The sequence below is a fragment of the Notamacropus eugenii genome, chromosome 5 (assembly GCF_028372415.1).
Source record: "Notamacropus eugenii isolate mMacEug1 chromosome 5, mMacEug1.pri_v2, whole genome shotgun sequence".
Classification (NCBI taxonomy): domain Eukaryota; kingdom Metazoa; phylum Chordata; class Mammalia; order Diprotodontia; family Macropodidae; genus Notamacropus; species Notamacropus eugenii.
In genome coordinates this window covers 73,062,812-73,090,239 of record NC_092876.1, presented here as the reverse complement: position 1 = coordinate 73,090,239, position 27,428 = coordinate 73,062,812, and the positions used below count along the sequence as shown (strand labels likewise).

At 52.6% G+C, this 27,428-nt stretch overlaps 1 protein-coding gene across 5 annotated transcripts in view; it reads right to left on the bottom strand.

The window, feature by feature from the left end:
• Window positions 1-1,639: 1,639 nt before the first annotated feature.
• ZNF362 (zinc finger protein 362) overlaps window positions 1,640-27,428 on the bottom strand; it is a 40,336-nt gene continuing 14,547 nt past the window's right edge. For 4 of the 5 annotated variants that reach the window (XM_072609682.1, XM_072609684.1, XM_072609681.1 and 1 more), the window contains 7 exons: window positions 16,806-16,869; window positions 16,174-16,420; window positions 15,741-16,062; window positions 11,050-11,274; window positions 5,063-5,141; window positions 4,765-4,923; window positions 1,640-4,379 (listed from right to left, as the gene is read on the bottom strand). In XM_072609682.1, the coding sequence (XP_072465783.1) occupies window positions 4,263-4,379; window positions 4,765-4,923; window positions 5,063-5,141; window positions 11,050-11,274; window positions 15,741-16,062; window positions 16,174-16,420; window positions 16,806-16,868 (1,212 nt within the window). In that variant the 5' untranslated portion in view covers window position 16,869 and the 3' untranslated portion in view covers window positions 1,640-4,262. The remainder of the gene's footprint in view (window positions 4,380-4,764; window positions 4,924-5,062; window positions 5,142-11,049; window positions 11,275-15,740; window positions 16,063-16,173; window positions 16,421-16,805; window positions 16,870-27,428) is intronic. The other variant, XM_072609683.1, reaches the window with a different exon arrangement.

Below are 27,428 nucleotides of genomic sequence, written 5' to 3'. Positions count from 1 at the left end.
GTGCTTGGAATCAGGATCATCCTGAAAAGAGAAGCAGAGCTGAGTCTGATAATCATAAAGAACATGATAGAATTTACAATTCCAGGAGGAACTGTGCCAGTTGCTAGGATGACTGGTAGACTCCCTGTTGAAAGACTATCAGTATCATCTGGTGATGAAATGGGTTGGACTAGATGACCCAGAGGTCATCTGTCTCTGTCACCTCCTTGGTACCTCCATTCTGTGATACCATTTGAGTAGGGCAGAATCCTGGTTTTACAGGTTCATAAATAGGAGTTAGAAGGGGCTGTAATGTTTCATTGCAGATAAGGAAACAGGATCAGAGGTTTAGTGGATGAACCTGGGGTGGGATTTGAACATGTCAGGAGCTGTGACACTTGTGTGTAACCCCAAGAATGAGGTTGAGGGAGGTCTCTTACCTGAGGGCATCAGAATACAGACCCCTCCGCAGGGCGCCACCTCCTTCCACCTTTCTTCCTTGCATGGCACTCTGAACAAGAGACTCATTTAGGGAACAGATAACAGGGCTCTCTGGGAAAAAGAAAATGTCTAATTTCTTGCCTTTCTCTTCATCCGGACATTGCAATCAGTCATTCAGCAAGTATTGATTAAGCATCACAACATGCCAGTTTCTATCCTAGGTGCTGGAAACACAAAGACAAAAGGGAAAGCAAATTATAGGAGGCCAAGGGTCTGCTGTCCAGAGCTCCTTCCTCCCTCAGAGTTGTTGGAGGGTCTGGATTGGGCTAGTGGCACTGGGAGGGGACAAGGAGAGGAGGGAGATCCCCTCCCTCTTTCCAGGTTCCTGGGTCTGAGCTGCCATTCTGACCAAAGTTTTCCCCAATCCCCTTAAGGCTCTGGGCTACGTCTCTGTCTTCAGGGCCTCCTCCGTTGCCAGAGGGCTGCTCCTCACTCCCTATTCCAGGAGTCTAGCCCACTCCCCTGTCCTGGCAGTGACTCCTCTTCCCCAGGTCTCAGATCACTAAAGTACAAGCTTGATTGTGGGATCTCCTTGAAGAGCTCTTCCCTATAAGGGATCCTGCCTTCTCAAGGGTGGGGGCACCATCAATTTTGGGAAATCAGAAATGCCAGCACATGAGCTCCTTCTATTTGGATAAGGGCTTGGAGAGAGCAAGGGATATGGCAAAGCATGGTCCCTGCTCTGTGACTGACAGTTCCTAAGGCTAATGCTTTTCAAATGCTTTATTGATACCCACTGGTTTGAGTTTCACAATGAATTGGGTGCTCTTTTACAGGACACTGGCACCGAGGGCAGAAGTGACTTGCCCTCATCTTGGCAAGGGGAATGAAAGCTTGTTTTACCGACGCCAGCAACCTCTCCCCTCTACCTGCCTAAGAACACTCAGCGGATGGTTCAGTCCTCAATTCTGCTACCCATGGGGACCCCAAGCCCAGGAAGTATCTCTGAGGCCCCAGTATCCTCAGGCCTATGATAATATGGCCATGATCTTGGGAGATTTCTGCACCTGCATCCTCAAGCCTATAATATCCCTGGGCCTAGAGAATGATAAGTCATTGGGAAAAAAGAAGGCAGGAGACAGGAAAGGGTCCCCAATCTCCCTCCTCTGGACAGCCCCTGGAGCCACCTCCTCACAGATCACACCAGGACAGCCATGTCTCCCAGTCGTAGTACAGTTTTATTTTTTTTTCACAACAGAGAAATACAAAGAGCATAGGGCTTTTAATTTTTTCATTAGTTTTTTTTCCCCACATTTTGCTTTTTAAAAAAATTTTCTTTTTAACATAATGCAAACTTTCCCTTCTGAGGTCCCACCTCCTTGGCCCTGCAATGCCAGGTCTTGAGAGTGGACAAAGAGTCAAACTTCTGGAACCGTTTTTCTTTCGTAGTAAGGGAACTAGATCTAAATTCGGTGGCCTGGAGGTTCCATAGACAAAAGAAAAGGGGGTGTTAACAGGAGTGTCAGAGCGTATTTACAGGGTATTAACATGCTGACAAAAAGGCTACAATACTGAGTATCATACAACATCAAAGAGTCAGAAACAAGGGAAAAGAACCCAGTGAAAAATACGTGGAACCAAAGGGCATCGAACAGCTGGTCAAACAATGACATTGTTAAGGCTTAAAAAGTGTATAAAAATAACACAGTTAATATTCAGAACGGAACTTAAAGATACAGAAGATATAGATGAGTTTTTGTCTAGGTTTTTTTTTTCCTTTCTGGTGAGGGGGTTGTTGGGGCTTCTCCGGGCTCTGTACATGGATCCTATATACATGGGGAGACACGAATGGCTTTCAGATCAGGGTGGGGGTGCTGGGGCTGACCGCCAGTCCTCTGACTGGCTGCTTTCCTCAGTGCCCCTCCACCCCTGAGGGACCCTGCAGGGATGGAGGTTTGGGGATGGGGTGAAGGGGTTCTCTGGCCTAGGCCACAGCACAGGGTGATAAGTGCCATTGTTATCGGGTTGGGTAAGAGGAGGCGACTTAGAATTCTTCTTGTTTGCTTTATGCTGAGGAAGGTACTGAGTGTCCGAGGCCCCAGAGCCACCCCACTCCAAACCCCCAGGCAGGCCCAGCCCTTTTTCCCTGTCAGTCCCCAACAGTCTGAGGCCCCTCACGGCTATCCTACCAAAGCCTCCTTGGGATTGGGGACTCAAAGGGTCCTCAGGCCTGAATTTCGCCAGTGCCTGTGGGGGACCTAAACCTAGAGGGAAAGTCACTCCACATTTTGCAATATGGCCACAGGCCACTTGATTAGTGAGCTTTCAGGAACTTGACCTGGCCTGGCTGCCTGTGCCTATCCTGACCTCACCCTGGCATGGAAGACACACAAACATTCTCTCCAAGATTAGGGTTCTGTTCCCCAGCCTGGAGAGGCCCAGCTCTTTCCTGGTGTGGGGGGATGGGCACAGCTAAAGGGAAAGTGGACTCCGTAAGTCCTCACTGTAGAAAGAGAGGATATGTGATTGGGCTCATTTCTAGAAGGCTGGGCAGGAGGTCAGGGAGGGTCCCATGCCCTCATGTTACTGACTGACAATCCCCACTCCTCCCTGGCTTTGGCCCAGCTTTGTTCTCAGACATCTAGAGTCCACTCTGCCTGTCTCTCCCCATCCACCCTCCCCAGCCAGGTGCTGGTCCCAGCCCTAGCCCAGAGCAGACAGGAATGTCAGGAGAGGTAGAGGAATATTCTCATCCTAGCCAGCACTGGAGGTAGACCGGAACACTCTCTACTGTAGTTACAGGGCCCAGGGGGAACAGGAACCCGGGGAGCACCATTGTCGATTAAGGAGAGGTGGGGAGGGGCTGGTGGGCAGACTGAGGGCCCTCACAAAGCCCCACACTAATGGGAGCTCAAGACCTCTCTCCTGCGTCTCCTCTTCAGGAAAGTTACTCTTAGGACAGGGTAGGGAAAACCTGATCCTGGAGGTCTGGGGCAAAAAGCCCCTTTCTTAGTCTCCTCTCTCCACCTCTGGCTTCTTGTGGAAGACCTGGCCGTCTGTCTGGGTGGGTGCCATGGCTGCCAGGGACTGGGCCCCACTTGTCCCATCTGCCTCTGGGATTGGGGGAGGGAAGCCTGGGGATCTGCGTCATGGGGCAGCCCCTACTCCTCCTCCAGGCTTCTCCAGCTAAGCTGACCCTCCTCACTCCAGTTCTGGCCCTCAACTCCGGAGTCCGAACCATTCAGGGGCTACAATTCTCCCCTGGGTCATTTCCACGAGGTCTCTGTGATCGATCTCCCTCCCTCTTCCCTCTGCCCAGTGCTTCCCCGGGGCATGGCCCAGCAGAAGGGGAGAGGCCCCCACCCTGTGGCTCTCCGTGTCCATCTGTCCAATTTTCCTTTTGATTTTCCATTTTAGCAGCACCAACTTCTTGGCCAATAAATATTTTTTTGTTGTTATTTTTTTAAAAAGGAAGTAGAAAGAAAGGCAAACAAACAAAAAAAACCAACCCAATGAAGGGAGGGGGGTGAACTAAAGACAACCCAACAGAGAGAGGTTCAAAGTGCTCTGAAATCGTCTTTGGATGTCACCAAACTGTCCGGAATCCCCCGGTGGCCGCTCCCGCCGGCCGGGCTCCAGGGCTGGGGAACGCTTCCGAGCCTCGCGGCAGCTAACCGGACTGAACGAGCCGGGCCCCCTGCGGAGCTGGCGGCGGGCCCAGGCCCCTGGACGCAGTGTGGTTCGGGAGAGCGGCGCCTCGGGTGGGGGTCTGATCGGGTTTGTGGCGGTGCCCCTGCCTGGGGAGGCTGGGGGGGGGCACAGAGCGGGGTGGGGCCCTGGGTTCAGATGAGCGAGATCCGCACAGGGATGCCGGGAGACTCCGTCCTTTGGGGTGAATGGTGGGTGACCAGATGTTCCACCACCGTGTGTTTGGACATGTGCTTCATCAAGTAGGTCTCCTGTAGGGAGAGAGGGGCAGGGCTGGGGGAACGTTCGGGGCGTCCTTCCCTTCCCTAGGGCCTCCCTCTCAGGCCCGCGGGCAAAGCGGGGTGCTGGGGGCAATCGCGGCCCCCTGGGGACAATCGCAGCCGTCTCTGGGAGCTGCGCCTTCCTTGGCACCCCAACCTCCACCCACCCGGGGCCCTGGAGCAGTGGAGCCGGGGAGGGGCTCTTTCTTGGGCTGCAGCCGCCAGGGAAGGGGCGATGCTACCGCCGCACCTGCCAAGTTTCTGCTGCCCCAGACAAAGCCCCGACTGCCCTGCCCTAGTTACGGCTCCACGTGCTGGCCCCTGGGCACAGGCTCGAGGCTGGGCAGCTCCTCCCCCGCCCCCACCCCTCACTCACCGAGGTGTAGGCGCGCCCACACATGCTGCAGCAGTAGGCCTTGGCGTGCTTGATGGCATGGGCGGAGAGGTGGATCTGCAGGGAGGCGGAGTCTGTGTACGCGCGGTAACAGTTCGGACACTTGTACGGCTTGTCTTTATTGTGCTGTCGCTGGTGAGACTGGGGGGGAAGGGGGCAGGGCTCACCGGAGAGCCGCCTGGGCCCCGGGCCGGTGCTGATGCCCCCCCTGACCTCCCGCCCCCTCTGAGCCCTTCCACCTCCACCCCCCGCACCCCCGCAGGCCGGCCCGGCCACTGACCTGGAGGTTGGAGAGCTGGGTAAAAGCCTTTTCACAGCCGGGATGTGGGCACTTGTACGGTCGGTCTCCAGTGTGAATTCTGCAATGGTGCCCAGGGCAGGGAGTGAGGCGGGCTGCCCAAAAGCTGGGACCGAACCGGCAAGCCACTCCTCTCTGCCTGAGGGCAAGGGCACACCTGCCCACCAGAGCCCCGAGCCAGGCCAGGGTGGGCCAGGAGAGCACAGAGCTGGAGAGTTGTTAAATCCATGCTCAGCACACATGCACCCCACCACCCCACCATGGCATCCTCAATGTCCCCTCCGCAACACCCCCAGGAGCACCCACATGCAGACACACTGAGACACACCCACATTAACTCGCATGCAGACACATTCACCAATATTCAGATATTCACACCCAGACATTTACATACACAGAGACTCAGACACACACACCCACATCCAGACATCCACATCCAGACACTCAGACATGCATTCACATACACACACATATCTACACTCGGACGCTCACATCCAGACACATTCACATACACACAGAGACTCAAGACACACATACACCCATACTCACATCCAGATACATTTACACACATCCAGACACACTTACATACACACAGATTTAGACACATACAGCCCTGCCTAGGCCCTCACCATCTCCCACCAGCTAACCTCTTGACCAGCCTCCCTGCCTTCCACATCCCCTTTAGAGTCTGCTAAAGCCCACCTCTCATAGCATCCCTCCCTTGCCCCAAACTGCCCATGGCCTATGGGATAAAGGCCTAACTTTTTAGCCTTCATCCATGCTGTCCACAAGGTAACCACAGAGAAGCTCTCAGTCCCAGTGGGTCAGCTGTCTCTTCCAAACACTCTTCACATACTCAGCCTCTCTGCTCACATCCGTCCTTTGCCTACTCAAAGCCCACCTAGCCTTCAAGATTACGCTCAAAGCGTTCCTCTTCCAGGAAGCCTCCCCTGACTGTACTCACCTACATGGGATCTTCATCTTTACCACTCCAGCCTGCTCTCCCACAGATTTAGCCCTGGCCAGACTCTGAGCTCCAGAGGGGCAGCAGTTGTGGCCCCTTTCCCTTGGGATCCCCTCCAGACCCTGGCCCCTTGAACTGGACTGAAGGATAGAGCAAAAGCCACCCTGCTGACTGACTGGCCCCAGGACCCAGCTGACAAAGTTTCCAGCTCCATTTATCACATAACATGTAAGCTGTCCCTCCAGGCTTTGGGCCATCTGCAAATGTGATGAGCACACCATTTATGTCTTCATCCAAGTCACTGAAAATTGGCCGAAGAGTAAAAGGCTATGGACAGATGTTGAGGTGACTGGTGTCTTTGGAGTCTCCCCCTACTCTGGCTGCTGTTACCACTGTTCTCTTTTCCTTGGCCATCTGGTGGCCAGTGGACCTGTGAGCCCATGAATGCCACTCATCCTGCATGACTCTCGTTTATGGTCTTCTGCAGTTCTGGCCCTGAGCATTCAGAGGGAGGGCTCCCTCTGCTTCTACTGACAGATGATGGACAGATGCTGACGTGGGTATCAGTGGGGCCAGGGGCCAGCCACTGGATCTACTTGGCTTTCCTACCTGGTACCGTCAATAACTTCATGGACACTCCTATGCCTTCAACGTGGTCACCTACAGCACACTGACACCACTGACCCCACAGACAGCTCCTCTAGGTGACCTGATCGCTGTCCCCAATACCCACGCTGATTCTGGAACCTTCATCCATCCAGCTTCTCTGATTCTGTTTCTCTGTACATATTCTCAGTGACAAATGCCTGAGGTGCCCCTCCGACCAGCAGAGGGCCCACCTGCCAGTCGTGATCTGAACCTGATTCAGTTCAAGAATGAATATTTTACAAAGAAGAGATTTCAAAGCAGGAGGGCGCCTGACACCTGTCTTGTGTCTCCTTTCAACACACCAGGCCCCTGCTAGGTTTTTGTGGGTCAGTCTGCTAAGACTTGATGTCTGCTTTCACCTCATCCCAGGGTCGGGGAGGGGGGTTTTTTCTTCCTGGGGGTGTTTTAATCCAGAATCTCAGAATCTCAGAGCCAGACAGAGACCTCGGGCTTCTGAGGGCCCCTCACGCAGCTCCTCCCTGACTGTAATGGTCCCTGCGACATCCCTGGCCTCTGCCTAAGAACCTGCAGTGAAGGGAGGCTCACATCTTCCTGAGTTAGACCTTCCCTTACACCCCCTCACCCCTCACGTGCTCTTCCATTCTTTCTGAACCATCCTACAGACAAGACACTCGACCTCTCGGTTCCAGGGCCTTTTCTCTGGCTGCCCCATGCCTGGAGCACTGACCACTGACCTCCCCAGCTTCCTTTAAGTCCCAACTAAAACCTCACCTCCTAGCCTTCCCCAAGCCCTTAACTGTAGTGCCTTCTCTCTGCTCAACTGTTACCTATTTACCCTGCAGTTGGCTTGTTTCGTATCTCAGTATCTGCAAGTTGCCTCCTCCACCGCACCGCAAACTCCTGAAGGACAGGCATTGTCTTTTGCTCCTTCTTGTACCCCAGTGCTTAGCCCAGGGCCTGGCACATGGGAGGTGTTTAAGAAATGCATACTGACTGACCTTCCCCATGTGGCATCTCTTCAAACACTCATGTACAGGCCTGACCAGAGACACCAAAACACAGTGGAGAGTGCTGAACTTGGGAGTCAAGCATATCTATATTCCAGGTGCCTCTCCTGATGCGCCAGAAAATCACCCTAGCTCCTTCTAGTGCTGGTTACTAAGGTGGTTCCCTGTGGATTTGCAGTCTCTTAAAACCTGTGCCCCACCCCCCAGATCTTGCTTGAATAAGTCCCTATTAGAAAGGCAACTAAATGGTGAGTGGACGTCCAGAAGACCCGAGTTAAAATCCTGCTGTCATGCTTAGGAGCTGTATGACCTTAGGCAAGTCATTTCCCTCTTTCAAACTCGGTATCCTCCTCTGTAAAATGGGGATAATAACAGCACCTTCCTCCTAGGGTCATTGTCAGGATCAAATGAGATCATATTCACAAAGTGCCTCACAGATCTTCAAGTGCCATGCAGATGCTACTATGACGATTGTTCCATCTGTGCCATTGATTTTATGAACCCAAGGATACTTTACATTGACTCCTATAAAATTTTATCTTCTCGGATGTGGCCCAACATTCCAGTCTGTTCAGAACCCAGTGTCTGAGTTGCTTCTCTCAGCTTTATATCATCTGCCACTGTGATGAGCCCACCACCTCTGCCTTCCTCTAAAGCACTGAAACAAAACTACTGAACAGCATGGAGACAGATAGATGTTTTGGGGAACATGTTTTCCACCATCTACCTGGATAAAGGAGTTCTGTTTCAGGGTCTATAAGGCAGAGCAGCAGTTCCTACCTTTTTAAACATCAAAGTCCTTTCGGACCCCCTGCCCAACAGTAGTGGTATTCAAGGTGCCTATTTTGTGGGCTTTTTTGTAAGCTCATGGATTCCAGGACTCCCTGCTGGGGCCCCTTGGGAAGAAGCCAAGGCTCCCAGAAGGAGAATAATGTTCCAGAGGATTTATTCTTTCTCAGTTTTTAAAAGTAACACCTATACCTCAGGGAGGAACTGTGGTGAAAAAAAAGATCCATCTCCTGAGAACCTGGGTTCAAATCCTGGCTCTACTATTCACCCCCTGTGTAATGCCAGGTAACAGAGAGTACCTGAGTCTGTTTGCTTCCTGTGAGGTAAGGGGGCTGGTGCAGATGACCCAGAATCCTTAAAGCTCTAAATTTATAAGCCTGTCATCCCTTTCTCAGACTACAAATCCTCTGGAGAGAGAGCATAGACCCTGGCAGTGTATGTACCTCAGTCATAAGGGAGTCCTCTGGTTAGAATAACTTAACTTAATTAAGACATCTGTGTTGCAAAGGAAGGGCAAACCTGGCCTGAGAGGCAGGAGACCTTGCTGATGACCTTACACAAGTCTCTTTCCCTCTCTAGGCCTCAGTTTCCCCGTCTGTTTACTGAAAGAGCTGGACTAGATGAAGGGGTCATGGCCAGGCCTCTGAGACCTCAGGGGTAGTGTAAAATGGCCACTAGAAAGGCTAATAGGACCTTGGGCAGCATGAGCAGGTGAAGAAAATGAAGGAAGTCTCGCTGCCTTGCCCTGGTTTGGGGTACCAGATGCAACTGCAGTACTGTGTCTCATGAGGAAAAGAAAGGCAACTGAGTGGTAGGTTTGAAGTCCAGAAGACTTTAGCTGAAATCTGGCCTCAGATACTTACTAGCAGTATGACCCTGGCAAGTCAATCTCTGTCTGCCTCAGTTTCCTGGGGTTCAAAGCAAAAGTGCTTAGATCAATGCTAGGCATAAGATAAATACTAGCTACTAGTGGTGGTAGTAGTAGTAGTAGTACTAGTAGTACTAGTAATACTAGTAGTATAGCGCTGGGAGGCTATGGGTGGAGCCTCAATTCCCTCCTTCCCCTTCCAGGGTTGCACTCCCTGACCAGCAGGCCTGGCTGAGCCTTGGTCTGGCTTCCACAACGGTGGGCTCCGTGGTGATGGCGGCTGGGAAGCCAGAGGCTCCAGGCTTGGTTCCTGGCTGCCCAGGCCAGCCCACCCCAGGGACTGTGGGTCCTGGGCAGAGGAAGAGAAGGCAGGATCCCAGCTCAAGTGTGTGAGGCTATCCTAACGTAACAGTGTGGAAGAAAAAGCCCTGGGTGTGGAGACAGGAGAAGTCTGAATTTCAGTAGGGAAAGGTCTGCGATTTCATTGATAGAAAACACTCCCGACTGAGCAAATTCCCTCTGCCAATGAATGTCAACACCTCTGCAACTAGCAGTCTTGGAGGGCTGCCTCGGCTGGGGAGCTACACCATGCTGCCTCTCACTAGCTGTTAAATCAGACCTCCGGAAGTCTCAGTTTCTTCACCTCTAGAATGGGGCTAAAAGACAGGGCAGGTGTGAGGCATGTGTGAAGGGTTCTCTAAAAATGTCAGCTGTTATATAACTGGAGGCTGGATAGGAGTCACAACCAGCTCTGGGGAATCCCCTTTCCCCACCAGCAGCTCCTGCCCTCTCACTCCAGTCTTGGGATGGATGGTGAAGCCCTAGACAGCAGTCAGTCCATCCTTCCTTCTGCAGTTAGCTGTTACCCCTTCTCACCTTCATAGGTTCTGGGGCCTCCTCCAGGACCCCACCAACCCTCTAACAGGAGACCAAATGTCGGCTACCCAGCCTAAAGATGAGGAGGTGTCTTAGATAGCTTTAACATTCCCTCACAAGCCAGGAGAGACCTGGGGTCCAAGGGGCCAGAAAGCCACCAAAAACCTGTTCCTCCTCCTCTAACTACATGCCTGGCCTCCCTCTATTGCTCTCCGTTTCTGTCTTTCTTTTGTTTCCCTTGATCTCTACCTCTCTGTCTCTTGGTCCCTCTCCATCTCTTTCTGTTTTCCTGTCCCTCACTATGCTAGAGAATTGACAACTACAGCCCCCCAGCAGGTCATAGAGGACACACTTGTCAAATTCCTTTGCTCCAGGCCCTGCAATTCAAGGGGTGATCCTGTACTCTGGTCGACGGACTCTCTGGGGGTGACAGTCTTCATCTTTTTAGCCTGTCTACCTCAGGCCTGGCTGGTGGGCCTCTGCTGGGTCTCTGACACCCCTAAGGAATGGCCCAGTCTGGCCCAAGGGCTCCTAGGATAGAGGGCCGAGAATTTGGGATGAGGCGGGCATACTCCTCGCCCAATGGAGACAGATGGATTTGAATTTCACAGAGCACTTATGGGGTCAGAGGAGCAGGGACTTCAGAGCTGGAAGGGACCCCCAAGTCCAACCCTCCTCATTTTTACTGAGGCACCAATGACTGGTCCAGGAACACAGCGTCCATGAGATAGCTCATGGGATGGAGCCCAGGACTGGACTTCGAGGCCAATTCCCTTTTCTCCCCGCCTCATTTGTCCCCCCAGAAGCCCTGCCAGCATCTGTTCAGGGGGCTCCCTTCTGGCCCTCAGCCTCTCACCTGGTGTGCTGCTGGAGGTGGGAGAGCTGGCGGAAGGATTTCTCACAGTAGGAGCAGTGATAGGGCTTGACACCCAGGTGGATGCGCAGGTGTTGGGCCAGGTAGGAGGCGTTGGCAAAGGACTTGGAGCAGTGCGGGCACTTGTGCGGCTTGGCCTCTGTGTGCGACTTGGAGTGGATCTGCATCTCAGACTTGGTGAAGAAGGTCAAGGGGCAGACCTTACACCTGAGGAGCACAGAAGCAGACCTTATGCCTGGGGGGGCACCCACAGCTCTCCCCTCTCCAGGCTGCCTACACCTTTCACCTTGCCACGTGCTCTGGGACCCCATGCCCCTGGCTGCCCCCATGCCTGGAAGGTTCCCTCTCCTCATCTCTGCATCCTGGCTTCCTCCAGCTAGAATCCCACCTTCTATAAGTCCCTCCTCACCCCCCCCCCCCTTAGTTCTGGGCTTTATCTCCAATCTCTCCTGTACACAGCTCACTTACGCAATGGCTTAAACAATGAGGGAGACTTCCTTGAAAAGAGGGATTGGATTTTTTTATCTCCAATTCTTAACAAAGTGCCTGGCACAGGGCCATCTCTAGTCATCCTGATCTATATCTGGCCATTGGACCCAGATGGCTCTGGAGGAGAAAGTGAGGCTGGTGACTTTGCACAGCCCTGCCTCACTTAAATCCAATTCACTTGCATGTCATGGCATCACCTCCATGATATCAAGGTCCTCTTGGAGAACGAAGGACAAACCACAATAACCGTGCCTGGCACATAGTTTGTACTTAATAAAAGCTTACTGACTGCCTGAGTGAAGGCAGGGCCCACATTTGGGGGAAAGGTGGGAGGGGGTGTAGGCCTCCCAGCTCTAGGGATACAGAGGCTTCACACCTGAGAATACTTAGGGAGAAGCTGGGTTCCAGGGCACCAGAGGTCTCCAAGTTAAGGCTGAGGTGGGTCAGATGCCCTCTGAGGTTCTGAGATTCCATGATTTTATGGCAGGCATGAGGACACAAAGGCGGCTGATAAAAAGATTTTGCCCTTATACCTGAGATGGCCACTGGCTTTCTCCCTGGAGGAAGGTGAGCTGTACTTACGGGAATGAGGTGGGGTAGGAGGGTGAGGTGAGCAGGCTCCACGGGGGAGGGTAGGAAGGAAGCAGTTCACCCCTCCTCTAGGGTCTCTTTTCAAACTCTCCGACCTCCCTAGACTGTGCCATCAAGCATGATGACATCTGAGTCCCCTTGCCCCTCCCCTCCTCCACAGCCCTGACAAGGAATCCTCCAGAATCAGCTTGGTGATCCCCCCCAGTGACGGGAAGTCACCCTGAGGCAGTCCAGCCAACTCTTCAGGGCAGCCCTGGCTGTTCAACACTTTAACTCAACCAGCATTCATTAAACTCTTCCAGGAGACATGTTGGAAACAGTCCATCTTCAAAGAGCTTGAGGGGCTGTAGCTACAACTTCCTAAGCCTGAGCAGAAAACAGCCTCTCCAGGACTTCCGTTCACTGCCACTCATCCTGCCCCTGGCAGAACTCTGGCATAACTCTCTCACAGACACTTGAAGACAGTATCTCATTCAGCTGAATCTTTTCTTGACTAGAATAAAACCTCCCATTTCCTTCAGGGGCCCCTCTTCACGTCACCCTCCTGGGTCCCACCCTCGCTATCTCGGTCACTGTCTGGATGAGTTCTGGCTTGTGGGTTTCACACAACTGAACAAAGCTCCTGAGGGGGTCTGACCAAGGCAGAGTCCCGGGAGACCACAGTTTCCTTCCTTCTGGCCCCATGTCCCACCATGTTTCCCCCTTTGCCCTGAAGCCTGGACTTTTCCCAAGGGGACCACATCCCTCCTAAGCCCCTCCTTCCACTGGGCTAAGGCAGGAGGGCAGGTTGCGCCCAGACCACTCCCCTTTGGAGGCCTCCTCTTCAGAGATCCAGGCAAGCTGGTCATACTCTCCCCTACGCTCCTAGCCCTTGTCTCTCCCTCCTCGGGGCTGTCATCTACACCTTTCCAGGTCACGTTCCCAGATTTACACAGGGTGCTCGAATTCAGCCCAGTCTTCCTCTTCACCCACCTCCAGTCACTGTCATTGACCTGCCATTCAGAGCTCTTATATTCTCTCACTTCCACTAGACCTGTTCACATCATCCAGGGCCTGTTTCCAGCCTGATTCTTCCATCCTAGTGTGGCTTCACCTGCCTCAAATCCAGCCCTGACCCCCATCATCTGCCATGATAATGTTTAAACTAGCTTCCACCCAAGGCTCCCTTGTTCCCCTGACTTTCCACCGCCCTGCTCCTAGATGCCCAGGTCATCACTAGAGAAGGTCATGACGTTACCATGTCTGCAACAACGATCACTTTCTAATCAATAACTACAGAGGAGCCTCTAGTGATGCTTAGCTATCAGAACAGCTTAGATGTAGAGCCAGCTAGAGCAGAGGTCAGCTAGCCCAACCTCTCATTTTACACATGAGGAAAATAATGCCCAAAAAGGTTAGGTCATTTACCTAAGACCATACAGCTAGTCCCTGAGAAAGGACGTGAACCCAGACTCCAGGAATGTGGGCATTTCTCAGTGGCTCTCTTCCTTCTCAACACTCACTCCCTTTGCAGACTCAGTCCCTCCCGCTTCTATGCAGATGACTCCCCAATTTTTATCTCTATCCCTGACTTCTCTCTTAATCTGCAGCTCTCTAAGTCATAATGTGCCCCCTCCCCGACATCAGGACCTTGAGCGAGTCACTGGCTGTCCTACATGTCGTTTTTCTTGTCTTTCTGAGAGATAAGGGATTGGCCTCTGAGGGTCTCCTCTGGGTTTAGATGGAGAATCCTCTGATCTCCCTTTGAGTAACCCCATGGCACCTCACGTACAGGAGGTGTTGAGCCAGAGTTATTTCTCTTTCAAAGCCTGCTCTTCCTTCTGGCTTCGCAAACTCTGTTGGGATACCACCATTCACTCAGACTCCCATGTTCATCCCTGGGGGGAAGGGAACGACAGTTATCTTTGAATCTCCATTTTCCCCTGGCCTCATATCCAGTCAGGTACCAATCCCTGCAAGTCAATGCCACCTCAATATCCCCTGGCCTCTCTTCCCGAGCCCCACAGTCACCACCACCCTGGGGCAGGCCATAGGTATGACCCCCCTGAACTACTGAAGGAGGTCCCAAACAGGTCTTCGTGCCTCCATTCCCTAATCCTTCATTTGCTGCTAGAATAGGTTGCTAGATGGTATAGTAGATACAGTGCTAATTCTGGAGTCAGTAAGATCTGAGTTCAACTCCTGCCTCAGACACTTGATAGCTGTGTCATTTTACCTCAACCTCTGTCTGCCTCAGTTTCCTCATCTATAAAATAGATATAACAGTAGCATCTACCTCCTAGGACTGCTGTGAGGATCAAAGGGGATATCTGTAAAGTATATGCTACCAGAATAATCTTCTTTAATGTATCAATCTGGTTATATCACTCAAGAATCTTCAATGGCTCCTTATTGTCCAGGCAGAGAGGTAGAGTGCTGAACTTGGAATGGGAGGACCTGAATCCAAATCCTAGCTCTGTCACTGACAACCTCTGTGGTCTCGGGCAAGTCACTCCATCTCTATATTTCCTCACATGTCCAAAGGAGGGAGTTGTGTTGGATGACTCCTGGGGTCCCTTTCAGCTCTAGTCCTGGGAGCCTGGAAACCACTGCCTGCCTTTCTCAGGTAGGTCTCCTGTCATTCCTCTCCATGTACTCAGAGATCACTGGGGGATTCTCCTCTGCCCCTCAAAGCACACCTTGTACTTTTCCCCACTGTATCCTCACTTCAGCTGTTCCCTGTGCCTCAAAATCCCCAACCCCCCCACCTCTGCCTGTATTGGGTCCAACTCCAATGGTGCCTCTTGCAGGCAGCCTTTCCTCATCTTTTCCTCTTCCCCTGTGCACATGGGCCTTGTACTTGGAGGGACACACAGAGATCCCTAGGACCTCACATACATGGAAGGGAGGACACAATGGAGGTCTCTCTCTCTGTCTCTCTCTCTCTCTCACACACACACACACACACACACACACACACACACACACATATGAGGCAGTAAAGATCTGATTCCCATGAAGAAACAAATTTCCCAAAAGGGAACAGAGGACTCACTTGGGAGTAGGAGCAGGTTTAGACATCATGGATGGGGTCACAGGTCTTACACTGGGGGAGACAAAAGCCTCACACAGTGGGCTGGGGTGGGGTTTGGGGAGAAACTGCTGTAAGATTATTCCATAGTGGGGTGCCCTAACCCTAGGAACATCCTGGAGGTTTAGGTAAAAGACCTGCCTGTCCTTCGAGTTCTCTCAGGATGACTTCTTTGAAAGCCCAATCCACGTCTACTCAGCCAAACTTACTTCTGACTTGAAGCAGAACCCCAGAAGCAAGATGCAGCTTGCCAGCTCATAGTTCCCCAGACTCCCTATTCCCTTCTGCCTGAGGGGCCTGGTTGGACAAGGGACCAGGCGAAGAGACAAGCAGTGTGCTTAATCTACTCCCAGGGGATTCCCCGGTGACAGAAATGGGTGGTGGGGTAAGGTCCAGGTGGCCCAAAGTGATCAGTACTGGGGTTTCACAATCCCTGGCACCAAGAAATGGTTCCCCCAACTCAGGGCCAGGGCAGGGGAGACAGCGTGCCTGGAAAGGTGGGAGTCTACAGTTCAGTTCCCACCTGTACGTCTTCCCCTCTTTGGCGGTCTCTCCTGAGGCCAGGATAGGGTATGGCACCACGAGGACAGGGGGTCCCGAGGGGTTTTCTGCCTTGATCTTCTTGCGGCCCCGTTCTGTTTTGGGGGCTCCCAGCAGGCTATGGCCCTGAATTGTCTTGATGGAGTCCAGGATGGGGGGGCTGGTAATCCCTGAGATGAGGGTTGGGGAGGAGGCTATGAGGCGGCTCTGGCTGGTGGAGGTGGGTGTCGAAGGGGTGCTGGTCCCTGTGCCAGCACTGGACTCAGAGGTGCTGACTGCGGGGGCCCGGGAGGACAGCCCCAGACCTGTGAGGGGAGAGACAGGAGAAGCAAGAGGGTGAGAGAGAAAGAGAAAGACTCATACATCGGCTACCAGAATTCCAGAAACATCACCCCTAGCAGCCACATTCCCCTTACCTGTGACGGTGCTGGTGGCGGGCCGGGCATGCAGGGCCACATCAGGCTGGGGCACAGCCTGCGGGTGTAGCCCCGGCACCTGCTGCAGCTTCGGCAATGACATGATAGACTGGCTGCTTTCAGCTGGGGATGGGGGGACCAGCAGGGGCTGCTGGGAGGAGACCGAGGTGGGCGGCAGGTGTGGGGGCCGGATCTTTTCGGCCATCAGTTGTTCTTTGATCTTGTTGATCAGTACCAAGTTGTCCAGCTGGAAAGGTGAGATAGGACAAAAGGGCTGAAGGGGATCCCCTGGAAGCCCAGCCCCGACCTCACCCAGCCTGCCTGGCAGGACCACCAAGGGCTGTTCTAAGCCCTCTCTCATCTCCCACCTCCTCAATGACCCCTGACAGAACCCTCCCCTGCCCTGCCAGCCCCAGCTCCTCCAGTCCAGCAACAAGGCAGCCACAGCATCCCCAAGGCCAGGGCTGGGTTTTTATTTGTTTTGTTTGCTCCATTCTGAGGCCTAGGCCCACAGCCCTGGCCCCTAAATGAGCCCCTCCCCCTGGTAGGCCATAGCCAATGCCCCAGACTGTCCAGTTAAGTGCAAAGCTGGCTTGAGCAGGGGCGGGAGGAGGAGAAAAGCTCTTTCTTACCTGGCTGGGCATGGTGGGAGGAGGGGGCCAGAAGTAGGGGTTGTTAAAACGAGGTTCGGCCATCCTGCAGGGAGAGAGTGACTGTCATGGGGAAGAGACCCTCCCCACTGGTCCAGGGCCCTGCTTAATCACTGACCCCAGCCCCTGGGGGAAGGCTGGCTCATAGGACAGTAGGCCTCCTGCTGCCTCAACCAGGAGGGAGCCACCCTCAGCCTCACAATGGGGATGCAGGAGCCAAGGGGCCGTGGTGGGACAGCTTGAGGGACATCTTTCAAGTTCAGAATGAGTCTGTAGTATAGGGCAGATGCCCGGTACTAGTGACCTTGTCCCTACCAAGAGCTGCTGTAGGGTACGAGGCCAAAGGGAGGCTTGTGTGAGAACTCCCTCTCCCCCATGCCATCTCCATGCTAAATAGGCCTGGTATTCTTGGTATCCAGCCCCACACCCTCCCCAGCTAATCCTCGAGGGCCAAGGTCACTGTCAGCCATTTGTTCCCAAAGAAACTCCAGACCCCTGATGTCTCCTGCCTGGATAGCAGAGATATTCCCTGGAGCAGGACTGTCCCTGAAGGACAAGTAGGAGCTGCCTAGGACTTAAATGGACAGAAGACCCCTCCTCACAACACAAGAGAGCCAAACCATACATGAACTGTTAAGTGCTGGAATGACTCCATAATGACCATTCCACACACTTTGTTTAAACATGACCATTTACAAAGTCACCCCTAAGTGCTCATTCCCTTATTTGTCTCCAGGGGAAGATCTAGGTCCTAGAAAATCTGACTATCCTTCCCTCTACCCCGCAAAATATCCACAGGAGCCAGACCTGGGCTTGGCCTTAGGCCAAGGAACTCCCTGAGCCCTTAATGGTCAGCAGTCACCTCCTCTGAGGGATCAGGTCCTTTGGCCTCTGACCCTAGGAACCCAACCAACAAGACGGTCAAGTTCAAGTATAAATTCTTTCCTCAGTCAAGCTTGGCATTCCAATCCCTGCCTGAGCATCAAAGGAGGCTTCCCCCTCACTATCTTTCTGTATGACATCTACTCTGTGCTTGGCACTGAGGGGCAGGCAGAAAGGGCTTCAGATATGCTTTTGGGGAGGCAGCTGGGTGCGATGGCACCAAGAACTACAAGACCTGAATTCAAGTTCCACCTCTGATAGTGACTAGCTGTGTGATCTTGGACAAGTCACTGTCCTTCTCTGGGCCTCAGTTTACTCTTCTGTAAAACAGACATAATAACCTTTGAACTAACTCCTTCTCAAGGACGCTGTGAAGGTCACATGAAATAGTGAAGGTGGGAGTGAGTGATTAGTATCTGCTCGGTCGTCATTGGTCCTCATGGAACTTTGGATGCTGGGGAGAGGAGAGTCATAAAACAATAAGACAGGATATGATTAAACACTAAACTGGCCCGCACCTGCCAGGCCCAGGAGGGACCTTAGAACATAGGATAAGGGAATCTGGAATAGCTAGAATTTACAATGTCAGAACAGGAAGGGGCTCTAACAGAGAAGGCTGTAACATTAGAATCCAAAGGGGCCTTGAAACTCGGAACACTGGAACAGAGTACATTAGAGCAAAGGGGTCAGAACACGGAACATAGAACATTCAGAGCTGAAAAGCATCTTGGAGCATCAAATGCTAGAACTAGAAAGTGCCTTACTTAGAGATCAGCTGATCTGATCCTCTCATTGGACAGAGGAGGGAACTGAAGCCCAGAGAGGAGAGCTGGCTTATCCAGTTTCTCAGTGAACAGTGACTGAGCCTGGGCTTGGACCAGGCCTGACTCTGGAACCCAGGGCTCACCTGATGCATCCCCAAGGTTGTGGGCTCTGCACCAGCCCAAGCCCTTCCCCCATCCGCCCACCCCCTGCTGCCACACAGCAGCCGCCCACACCTCCTGCCCGGAACTGGCTGGCACCCAAAGCTTGCAAGCATGGCTCTCTTGGAGGCTTTTTTTTAAAAATAAAAACCCAACTGAAAGCAACAAGGGGAAGAGCAAAGTTTGTGAAAGTCCCTTCTGCTCCACCCTGGACCACGTGGGAAGTATGACACGTACAGACACTGGCAGAGACAGAAGCATGGCTAGAAGACAACGTTCCTGCCCTCCCTGAGCTGATAGTCTAGCTGGAGAGATGATGCTTAGACACATGACACAAGGGTGGATGACACAAGACAATATATAGCAGTGTGAGTGAGTGGAAAGAGCCCCAGGCTAGGAGCTGGGAGTCCTGAGACCCCGGGATTTAGAGCTGGACTGTCAAGTCCAAATCCTTCATTTGGCAAAGGAGGAAACTGAGGCGCACAGAAGAGGGCCTGACCTGCCTAAGGTTACCTAGAACAGCATGGCCAGCATTGGAATGCAGGCCTTTCAGCCTCCTACAAGCTGCTTCTCTTCTCCGGGTCTCAGTTTCCCCAGCTGTAAAGTGGAGATAAGAAAAATACCCATTTCTCTTCTCTGTCAGGGATGGTCTAAGAATCAGAGATGTGTAGAGTGTCACACAGAAGAAAGAACTGTTGCACAATCTGAAGGTGGAAGGAGGCAGGGTGTTCAAGGAAGGCCAGCTTCCAAGACACCAGGACAGCCAAGGCACCACATGCTGCTGCTGCTGCTTCGCAGTGAACCAGTCAAGGCTCCAGAGGATGAAGGAGGTAGGGGATTGGGAGGAAAGTCATGGGGCCTTCAGCCACTCCCTTCACAGCGGGAGGACACCCTGATGCCATCCCTAGTCTCCCCTTCTCAGTCACAAGGGTGGGTCCCAGAGGCTGGATCCTCTTAGTCTCCCACCTGAGCCAGGCATGAAGTGGGAACACAGTTGGTTGCTGGGTGTCTGGGCTGTTTACCCAGAAGTAAGATTTAAAACTGGAGAAGTAGTGGAGATCATCTGGAACAGCTCCCTTCATTTTCCAAGTGAGAAGCTGCCCTGAGCTGAGGAGGGACCCGCCTGAAATCAGGACTCCAAACCTGGGGCTTGTTCCACTAGAGCACACTCCTTCCCACAACAGCAGGGGAGAGGGCCCCTCTGGCCACAAGACACCCCACCTCATCGCCAAGCCCAAGTGTCAGACAGTTTGTGCCATACAAACAGAGAACAGACATGGGCAGCGAAGGGATGAAGGGCTAGATGGGGACCTCAGCTCAGATGAAGCATGGGAAAAGACCTTAGCAGTCAGGGTCACACGGGAAAATCAGTGGCAAAGAACAAAGGCAAACCCAGGTCCTCTCGACCCCAAAGCCAGCCCCATGTCTGCCCAGCTCGTGATGCCCACCCTGAAAAGGCTCAGTCCCTCTTCACGTCCTGGGGGACCCCTCCTCTGCCTCCCTCACCCTCCACCTCACTGTACACTTAGCTGGGTCATAGTTGCATCACTAGCCACATTAATAAACGACCCCTGAACTGAATCCTTGAGGGTATTGACGGCTTCATGTCTGTCTCTATATCCCCAGTACCTAAAACAGTTCCTGGAACACAGTAGGCAGATACTGTGCTACGTGCACAGGAAACAAACAGAGGCAAAAGAAAGTCTCTGCCCACAAGGAATGTACAATGGGAACCAGACTTCCTGGAGAAGGGAGGACTTAGACCTCCATGTGGAAGCCCACTGGGAGTTCTGGGGTACCCAATGCAGTCTGACCTCCCTGGAGATCAGGGAAGACATTCCCTAGCCTTCTTCTAGAGGGAGTCTTTCCTAAGGAAGCCTGATTAATTCCATCCATTGATCATATCCAATTTATCCTGTGTGGAGCTTGTTGGTGCATAGTTGTCTGCAGGTTCTGTTGCCTTTCTTTGTATCCCTGGCATAGAGCACAGTGCCTGGCATAAAGCAGATGCTTAATCAATGCTTACTGACTGAATGACTTCCTTGTCTATGGGAAGAGGAGAACAAAGTTCAGTTCCCCCTCCTCACCTCCTGACCTTGGTGAGAAGCAGGACTGGAGGAAGCTGATGACTGGGCACAGGGCAGGGCCCACTGTGACTTCCCCTGAGGTCGGTGTCAATCCTTACCCTGAGTCACAGAATGCTAGGGCTGGAGGACCTTTAGGAAAGAGTGTCTGTTTGCAGAGCTGACATTTACAATCCAGAGGACCTTGGATAAGACTTGTGGTCCTAGTTTCCTCATCTATAAAATGAGAGGTTTGGCTCGATGGTCTCCAGGGGCTCTTTCAGCCCTAGACCTATGATCTAATCTGGCCACTCTCCCTCCTAAAAACAAACAAACTAACAAAACAAAAAAAGCCAGAGGCCCAGAAAAGTCAAACACCTCATCTGTGGGCAGTAGTCAATAAGAGTTGAACCCAAGTGGTCAGAGGCCCGTGTTTCTCTGACTACAGAATCCTGCTTCATCTTCCAATTAGTCCAGTGGGCCCCTGGCCATCCAGGAGGAGCCAAGGTCTTCATTCCTCCCTTGGGCCACTCCTCCATAGCTCCTGCTTCCTGTTTTATCCCAGCAGTATGGGATTTGTCCTCACTAGTCACAGCCTGTGTGAATCTAGGACTCCACCTCTTCATTTATAAAATGAAGGGGGTCAAACTGGATGGTCAGTGAGGTCAGTGAACATTTGGACTCCACACTAACACACTCAAATTAGATGCAGGCTTTGCCCTCAAGGAACTCAAAGGCCAGTGTGGGGTGAGGGTAATGGAGGACAGAACACACCAAACCGCAGCACAAGGCAGACCAGGGGAAGGGCCACCAGATAGGCCGGCACATCCCAGAAAGTCACGTCTTCTGGCAAGTGCGGGGGTCAGTGAGGGCTTGTTTTCAGAAGTAATGTCTAAGCTGCAACTTGAAGGCTGGGTAAGATTTGGGCTGGGAGGTATCTGTCTGCTCGTCCTCCCCAGGGGAGCCAGCTTGGCGTCTTCACTGCCCTGGGATGCGCGCCATGCTGATTCCCGCCTCCACACCTCCAAGGTCTGGCTTTTTTTGGCTGCCCATACATCCTCCTTCTGACTCCCTAATGGTGAGTGTGATCCCAATGTGAGACGGGCTGCCTCTGGAGCCGGTGAACTCCCCCTCTCCAGAGGACTTCGAACAGAAATGAAATAGCTACTTAATGGGTTTGGAATAGTGGGCACTGTTCCCTAAGATCAGATTATAGAGGTGGAAGTCATTTTACAGATGAGTAAAATGAGGACCTTAACTGATGTGCCTAAGGTCACCAGGGCAGTGACAGAACATTCAAATCTGTGTCGGCTCCTTCCCAGTTTAAAATCTTGTGGCTCCTTTCTGTGTTGGTTAGGCTGGGTTATTGAGAGCATGGCTGACAGTGGGTATGGAGCCCAGGCTCCTAGATCCGTCTCGCCTTCCTCAACTTCCTTCCTACTCTAGCTACAAGCAGCTCAAATTGCACCAGGAACAGCAGGTTAGGGAGAAGTTCCTGGCCCCCAACATGGTGCCAAAGATGTTTAAGGACCAAATAAAAAAGAAATCCAACTTTCCAGGCCCTGGCTTTCCTTTCAGAACCCAGCAGGAAGCTAACAAGGCCCCCGAGCAGCCCAAAAAGATACTACAAAATTCATGCCTTCAAGCCCCCACCTTCCCTTTTCTCAGGAGAGGGCCCCTCAGGCCCCAACCACGCTGAGCCTAAGCACTCTCACTTTAGTTTCACATAGTTCCAGCAACACTGACTAGCTGGTTTCTCAGTCAGATGAGAAGCAAAATTTCAGAGGAGGAAAAGCTGCTGCTGCGATCAGACCCTCTGACAGTGAGGGAGGAGAGAGAAACAGTGTTAAAATCAGGCATGAGCACAGCAGTGTGGAGCGATTAATGCAGGGTCAAGACAGCTGCAGAGTCCATGGTCGTGACTGAGGCGCCTGACAATGACAGTGACTTCCATCCAAAACAGGAAAAGTTAGTGCTTCTAGAAGCCTAGATATTCCAGATAGTAAAGGCTAGAATCATAGAACTGTAGCCCAGCAGAACAACTAGAGAAGGGACCTTAGAACCCAGAATGTCCAACCTGGGAGGGGTCTTAGAACCGTTACAGCACAGGATGTCAGATCAGGGAGGAGTCTTAGAACACAGGATGTCAGAGCTGGGAGGGGTCTTAAAACACAGGATGTCAGAGCTGGGAGAACCCTTAGAACACAGGATGTCAGAGCTGGGAGAACCCTTAGAACACAGGGTGTCAGACCTGGGAGGGGTCTTAGAACACAGGATGTCAGAGCTGGGAGAACTCTTAGAACACAGGATGTCAGACCTGGGAGGGGTCTTAGAACACAGGATGTCAGAGCTGGGAGAACCCTTGGAACACAGGATGTCAGACCTGGGAGGGGTCTTAGAACACAGGATGTCAGAGCTGGGAGAACCCTTAGAACACAGGATGTCAGAGCTGGGAGGGGTCTTAGAACACAGGATGTCAGAGCTGGGAGGGGTCTTGAACACAGTATATCAGAGCTGGGAGGGGTCTTGAACACAGTATGTCAGAGCTGGGAGGGGTCTTGAACACAGGATGTCAGAGCTGGGAGAACCCTTGGAACACAGGATGTCAGAGCTGGGAGGGGTCTTAGAACACAGGATGTCAGAGCTGGGAGGGGTCTTAGAACACAGGATGTCAGAGCTGGGAAGGTCCTTAGAACAGAGAATGTCAGAGCAGGGAGGACCTTTAGAACACAGGATTTGGAGCAGGGAGGGACATCAAAATTGGAAGAGACCTAAGAAATAGTCTAGTCCAGCTTCCTCATTTCTCAAACTCTGGGTAGTAAGGGTCAAAGCCCCCAGGCCATCTCTGACATTCCTCCCTTCTCCTTGACTCTCCCCTGAAGGCCCCAGGTATCATGGATCGCTGCTTGATCAACCCCCTACACCTTTCTCAAGTTCCCAGCCAAGAGCTGACAGAGGTGGGTAGTAGCCTGGAAAGAGCCCTGGCTCTGCAATCAGGGGACCTCAATTCAAATACTGCCACTGCCACTTACTACTGATGTGAGTTTGGGTAAGTCCCCTCCCTTCTCTGGGCCTCAGTTTCCTCTGTAAAGTGAGGGGTATGGTCCAGATGACCCAGAGGTCCTTCCCAGCTTCAGATCTACAATCCTAAGCCCGTTTCTGGAGGGGAGGGTGCTCGACTATACAAGACCTCAGCCCAGTCCTCCACCCAGTCCTACCTATGCACCATGGGGTAAGCCGTCTTAATCTTATCTGAGCCTCTGATTTCCCAAAAGCCAACAGAGGAACCTTGGGCACAGAAGAGCTGAAATGTGCTTCCCATTTCCAAAGGGCTCCTTCTCACCTCACACATTCCTCACTTGAAATGCCTTCCCTTTTCCAAACATAAAGGCAGTACGGTGTGGTAGATAGCAAGCTGGTCACAGCCAGGAAGAGCCAGGTTGGCCCCGATTCTCATCCATCCTGTAACTTTCTGGTACCACAGACAGCACTGGGATCAGTACAGAGAAGGGGTTCAGGGGTCCCTGCACCAATGAAAGCCCAGGTCCCATCATTACAGAACCCTTCGAGGTGTGGCTCAAGGCCGACCACCCGGGGCCACCTTGTCCTCTCTGTCCTCGAGGACCACAGGGTTTCACAAGTGGCTGTACCTGCTCCAGAGGCCTCTCACTGTGTCCTGTACTAAGTCATCTCCCTGAGCAGTGTAAGTTCACAGAGGGCAGGGCTTGTGTCTGTCCCATAGCTTACCGCAGTCCAGGACGGACCAGTGGCTGACACCTGGTGACCAGCATTAGGTGGGGGTCAAGACCCAAGCACCGGCCAGAGCCAAAGTGGACCAGAGAACAAGTGTGAGCTCTGCACCCTCAGCGACTATGATTCTCTCCTTTTACCAAGTGCCTGGGAGCCCACCAGCCTGCGTTACAGGCCCAGAGCCTGCAGAAGACATGCTCCTTGATGCAGGGCCTGTTTCCCTTTCTCATTGTTTCTCCTGCATCTAGCCCACAGTGCTTGGCATTGTAAACTTGTTTATGGACTGCCAGGCCTTGGGAGGGAAGGTCCTGGGCACCGGTCTGGAGTACAGTAGACATCTGAACTGTGCCGTCATGGGCCAGGAGTCCTAGGTCCAGGTTCAGAAGATCTAGATTGGAATCCTGGCTCTGCCACACAGAGAGGCAGCATGATGTGGCCCATGGAAATCCAGCCCTGGGGCTGGGGAGCCCTGTGTTCAGGTCTCACACATGCTGGGGGTCCTGTAAACTCTTGGGGCTCCAGGCCACTTCCTCTGCCACTATAAATTGCAAAGAAGGTGATGGCCTGCCCTGGTAGAGGAAGCCCCCCCTACGTGGGAGTTCCTTCTACCAAAGAAATCACAGATGCCACATCCATCCGCCTCTCACGCCCCCTTCGATTCCCACAATGGACTTCATTCTTTCTGGGTCTTCAAGGTCTTTCCATTCTACTGGGGCTGGGAGTGGAAGATGATGCAAACACAGAGAAATACAATACAAAGTCAGGTATAATGGGAGCAGAAAAAGGGCTGGATAGAGCTTAGCAGAGTGTGGGGCACACAGTAAGCGCTTCATAAATGTGTGTTGCCTGTTACTGGATAAGATGTGCTTCTCTGCTGTGGGGCTCAGGAAAAGCATCATGGAGGAGGGGATGCCTGAGCCAGGCCTTGAAGGGAGAGGCCTCTGAAAGGTAGAGATGAGGACAGAGTGCATTACAGAGGAGATGGGAGACAGTGCCAGCACATCAGATTGAAAGGACACTCACAAAAATAAGTGAGCTTTCTTTTGGGTGTTAAGGTAAAGTAAGGTAAAGCTTCCCACAGACACCATCTCCTTTGAGCTTCATAACAAAACTGTAAGGTTGACGACTAAAGGCATTATTATTATCCCCATTTTATAGATAAAAAAACTGAGCCTGGGAAGGTCAAGTATCCACCACAGAATAACAAAGTTAAAAATTGTCAGAGGCAGGATAAGAACCCCAAGGTTACAGCCTAGCACTCTACCTGCTGTGTCTCTAAGAACCGAGTCAGGTTAGACCGAGGCCTCTGATGACAGGACAGCTGGGACCCAGGAAGGGTGTTTGAGCAGGGGGTGATATGCTCAGACCTGTGCATCAGAAAGAGGGCTCTGGCAGCCATACAGAGGCTGGACTGAGGGGGGAGGCTGCTGAAAGGGTCCAGGTGAGAAGTGGTGAGGGGTCCTACGGGAGAGGCCACTCTAATGTGTGGAAGGGAGGCCACAGACACCTCACTGCCTCTGTGTCCCGGCCCCTCTCTGGCAACCTGGTGAAGCCCTGGGACCCCTTCTCAAAAGGATGAAGGCATATAAGAAGAAACACAGGATGGCAAAGGAAACCAATTCTGCTAAATACGCTAAAAGCCATGTCCCCACATGTCAGGGTTAAGAGCCTCTGATCAGGGAGCAGCCTGGAAAAGCTGAGGTGAAGGCTGAGAACAGCTGGGAATGGCATCTGCCCACCTCACGGAGGCAGAGAAAGGCTGTGACTTGCCCAAGCTCACATGGCAGCTTGGTATCTGAGGCAGGATCTGAACTCAGATCTTCTGACTCCAGACCCATTATGACAAAGCTGCCTCCTAACCTGAATGTCTAGGGGCAGGGGTGTCATCAATGGAAATAGGGAGCAGAGAGAAAGACAGGCTTAAGGAAGGAGGGGATGAATTATGTTTGAGAATGAGTCGAGTCAGCAGGCAGCTAAGGATGGGGAGCCAGAGCTCGGGGGAGAGATGAGGCTGGAGCCAGAGATTTGGGGGTGTGCATCATCTCACAATAAGCCTGATGAGACTCGTAGGACAAGTATTATTACTCCCCATTCTACAGATGGGAAAACTGAGGCTCATGGAGGTCAGCTGGATATGTAAATTCGGGTGTCATCTGCAGAGATGCAGCAGATGAGGGCACCAGGGGGAAGTAGAAGAGAGAGGGGTACCCTTAGGTGTGTGGTGGAAGAGGAGGGGACTAGGAACCACCCCTAGAAACCCTCCATGCAAAAGGAAAATAAGGAAGAATGCTGAGAAGGCGGAACAGAGCTGCAGCCAAGGTCCAGGGGCTGCCAATGCCCTGATTCTGAGATAGGAGTCCAGATCACTGAGCTCCGCCTCCTTCTGTGTACAAGGAGCAGGCTGGGCTCCAGTATCCCCACCAGCCTTCAATTCTAAAGTCTACATTGGCTGGGAAGATTGGAGGAGGCTTCCCAGAGGACCTTGGGGGAGTGAAGGAGGGGGAGCAGTCTCAAGGAAGGCAGAAGAAAGCTGGGGGGTGCAGCAAATGAGGGGAGGCAGACCCAAGCAGACCATGGAAAGCTTGGGAAAGCCGTTCATGCAGACTGCTGCACATGGCTAATTACTGCAGCAGAGGGAATGAGCTTTTAGGGAGTATGTGTGTGCGTGTGTGCATGTGCGCCTGTGTGTGCGTGCGCATTTCTGCCTTCAACACTGAGCTTCTTCCAGGCTTGGCAGGGAGAATGCCTCCGAATGGAGCCGAAGGAGGCCTGCTGGCTGCTGCCAGCCTGCCCCATCTACCTGCCCAGAAAGAATCCCTGCAGCCAGGGCTAGGCTGCTTCAAACCTGGAGCTCTGTTTGCTTCCCAAGCCCAATCCAAGGCCAACAAGAGGGGCCTGGGAAAGCCTGGGGGGATTGAGCAGCAGAGGGAGGTCATCAATGCAGGCCCCAGTTTCAAATCTCTAGGCACCTTGCCCCTGCCCTTCCC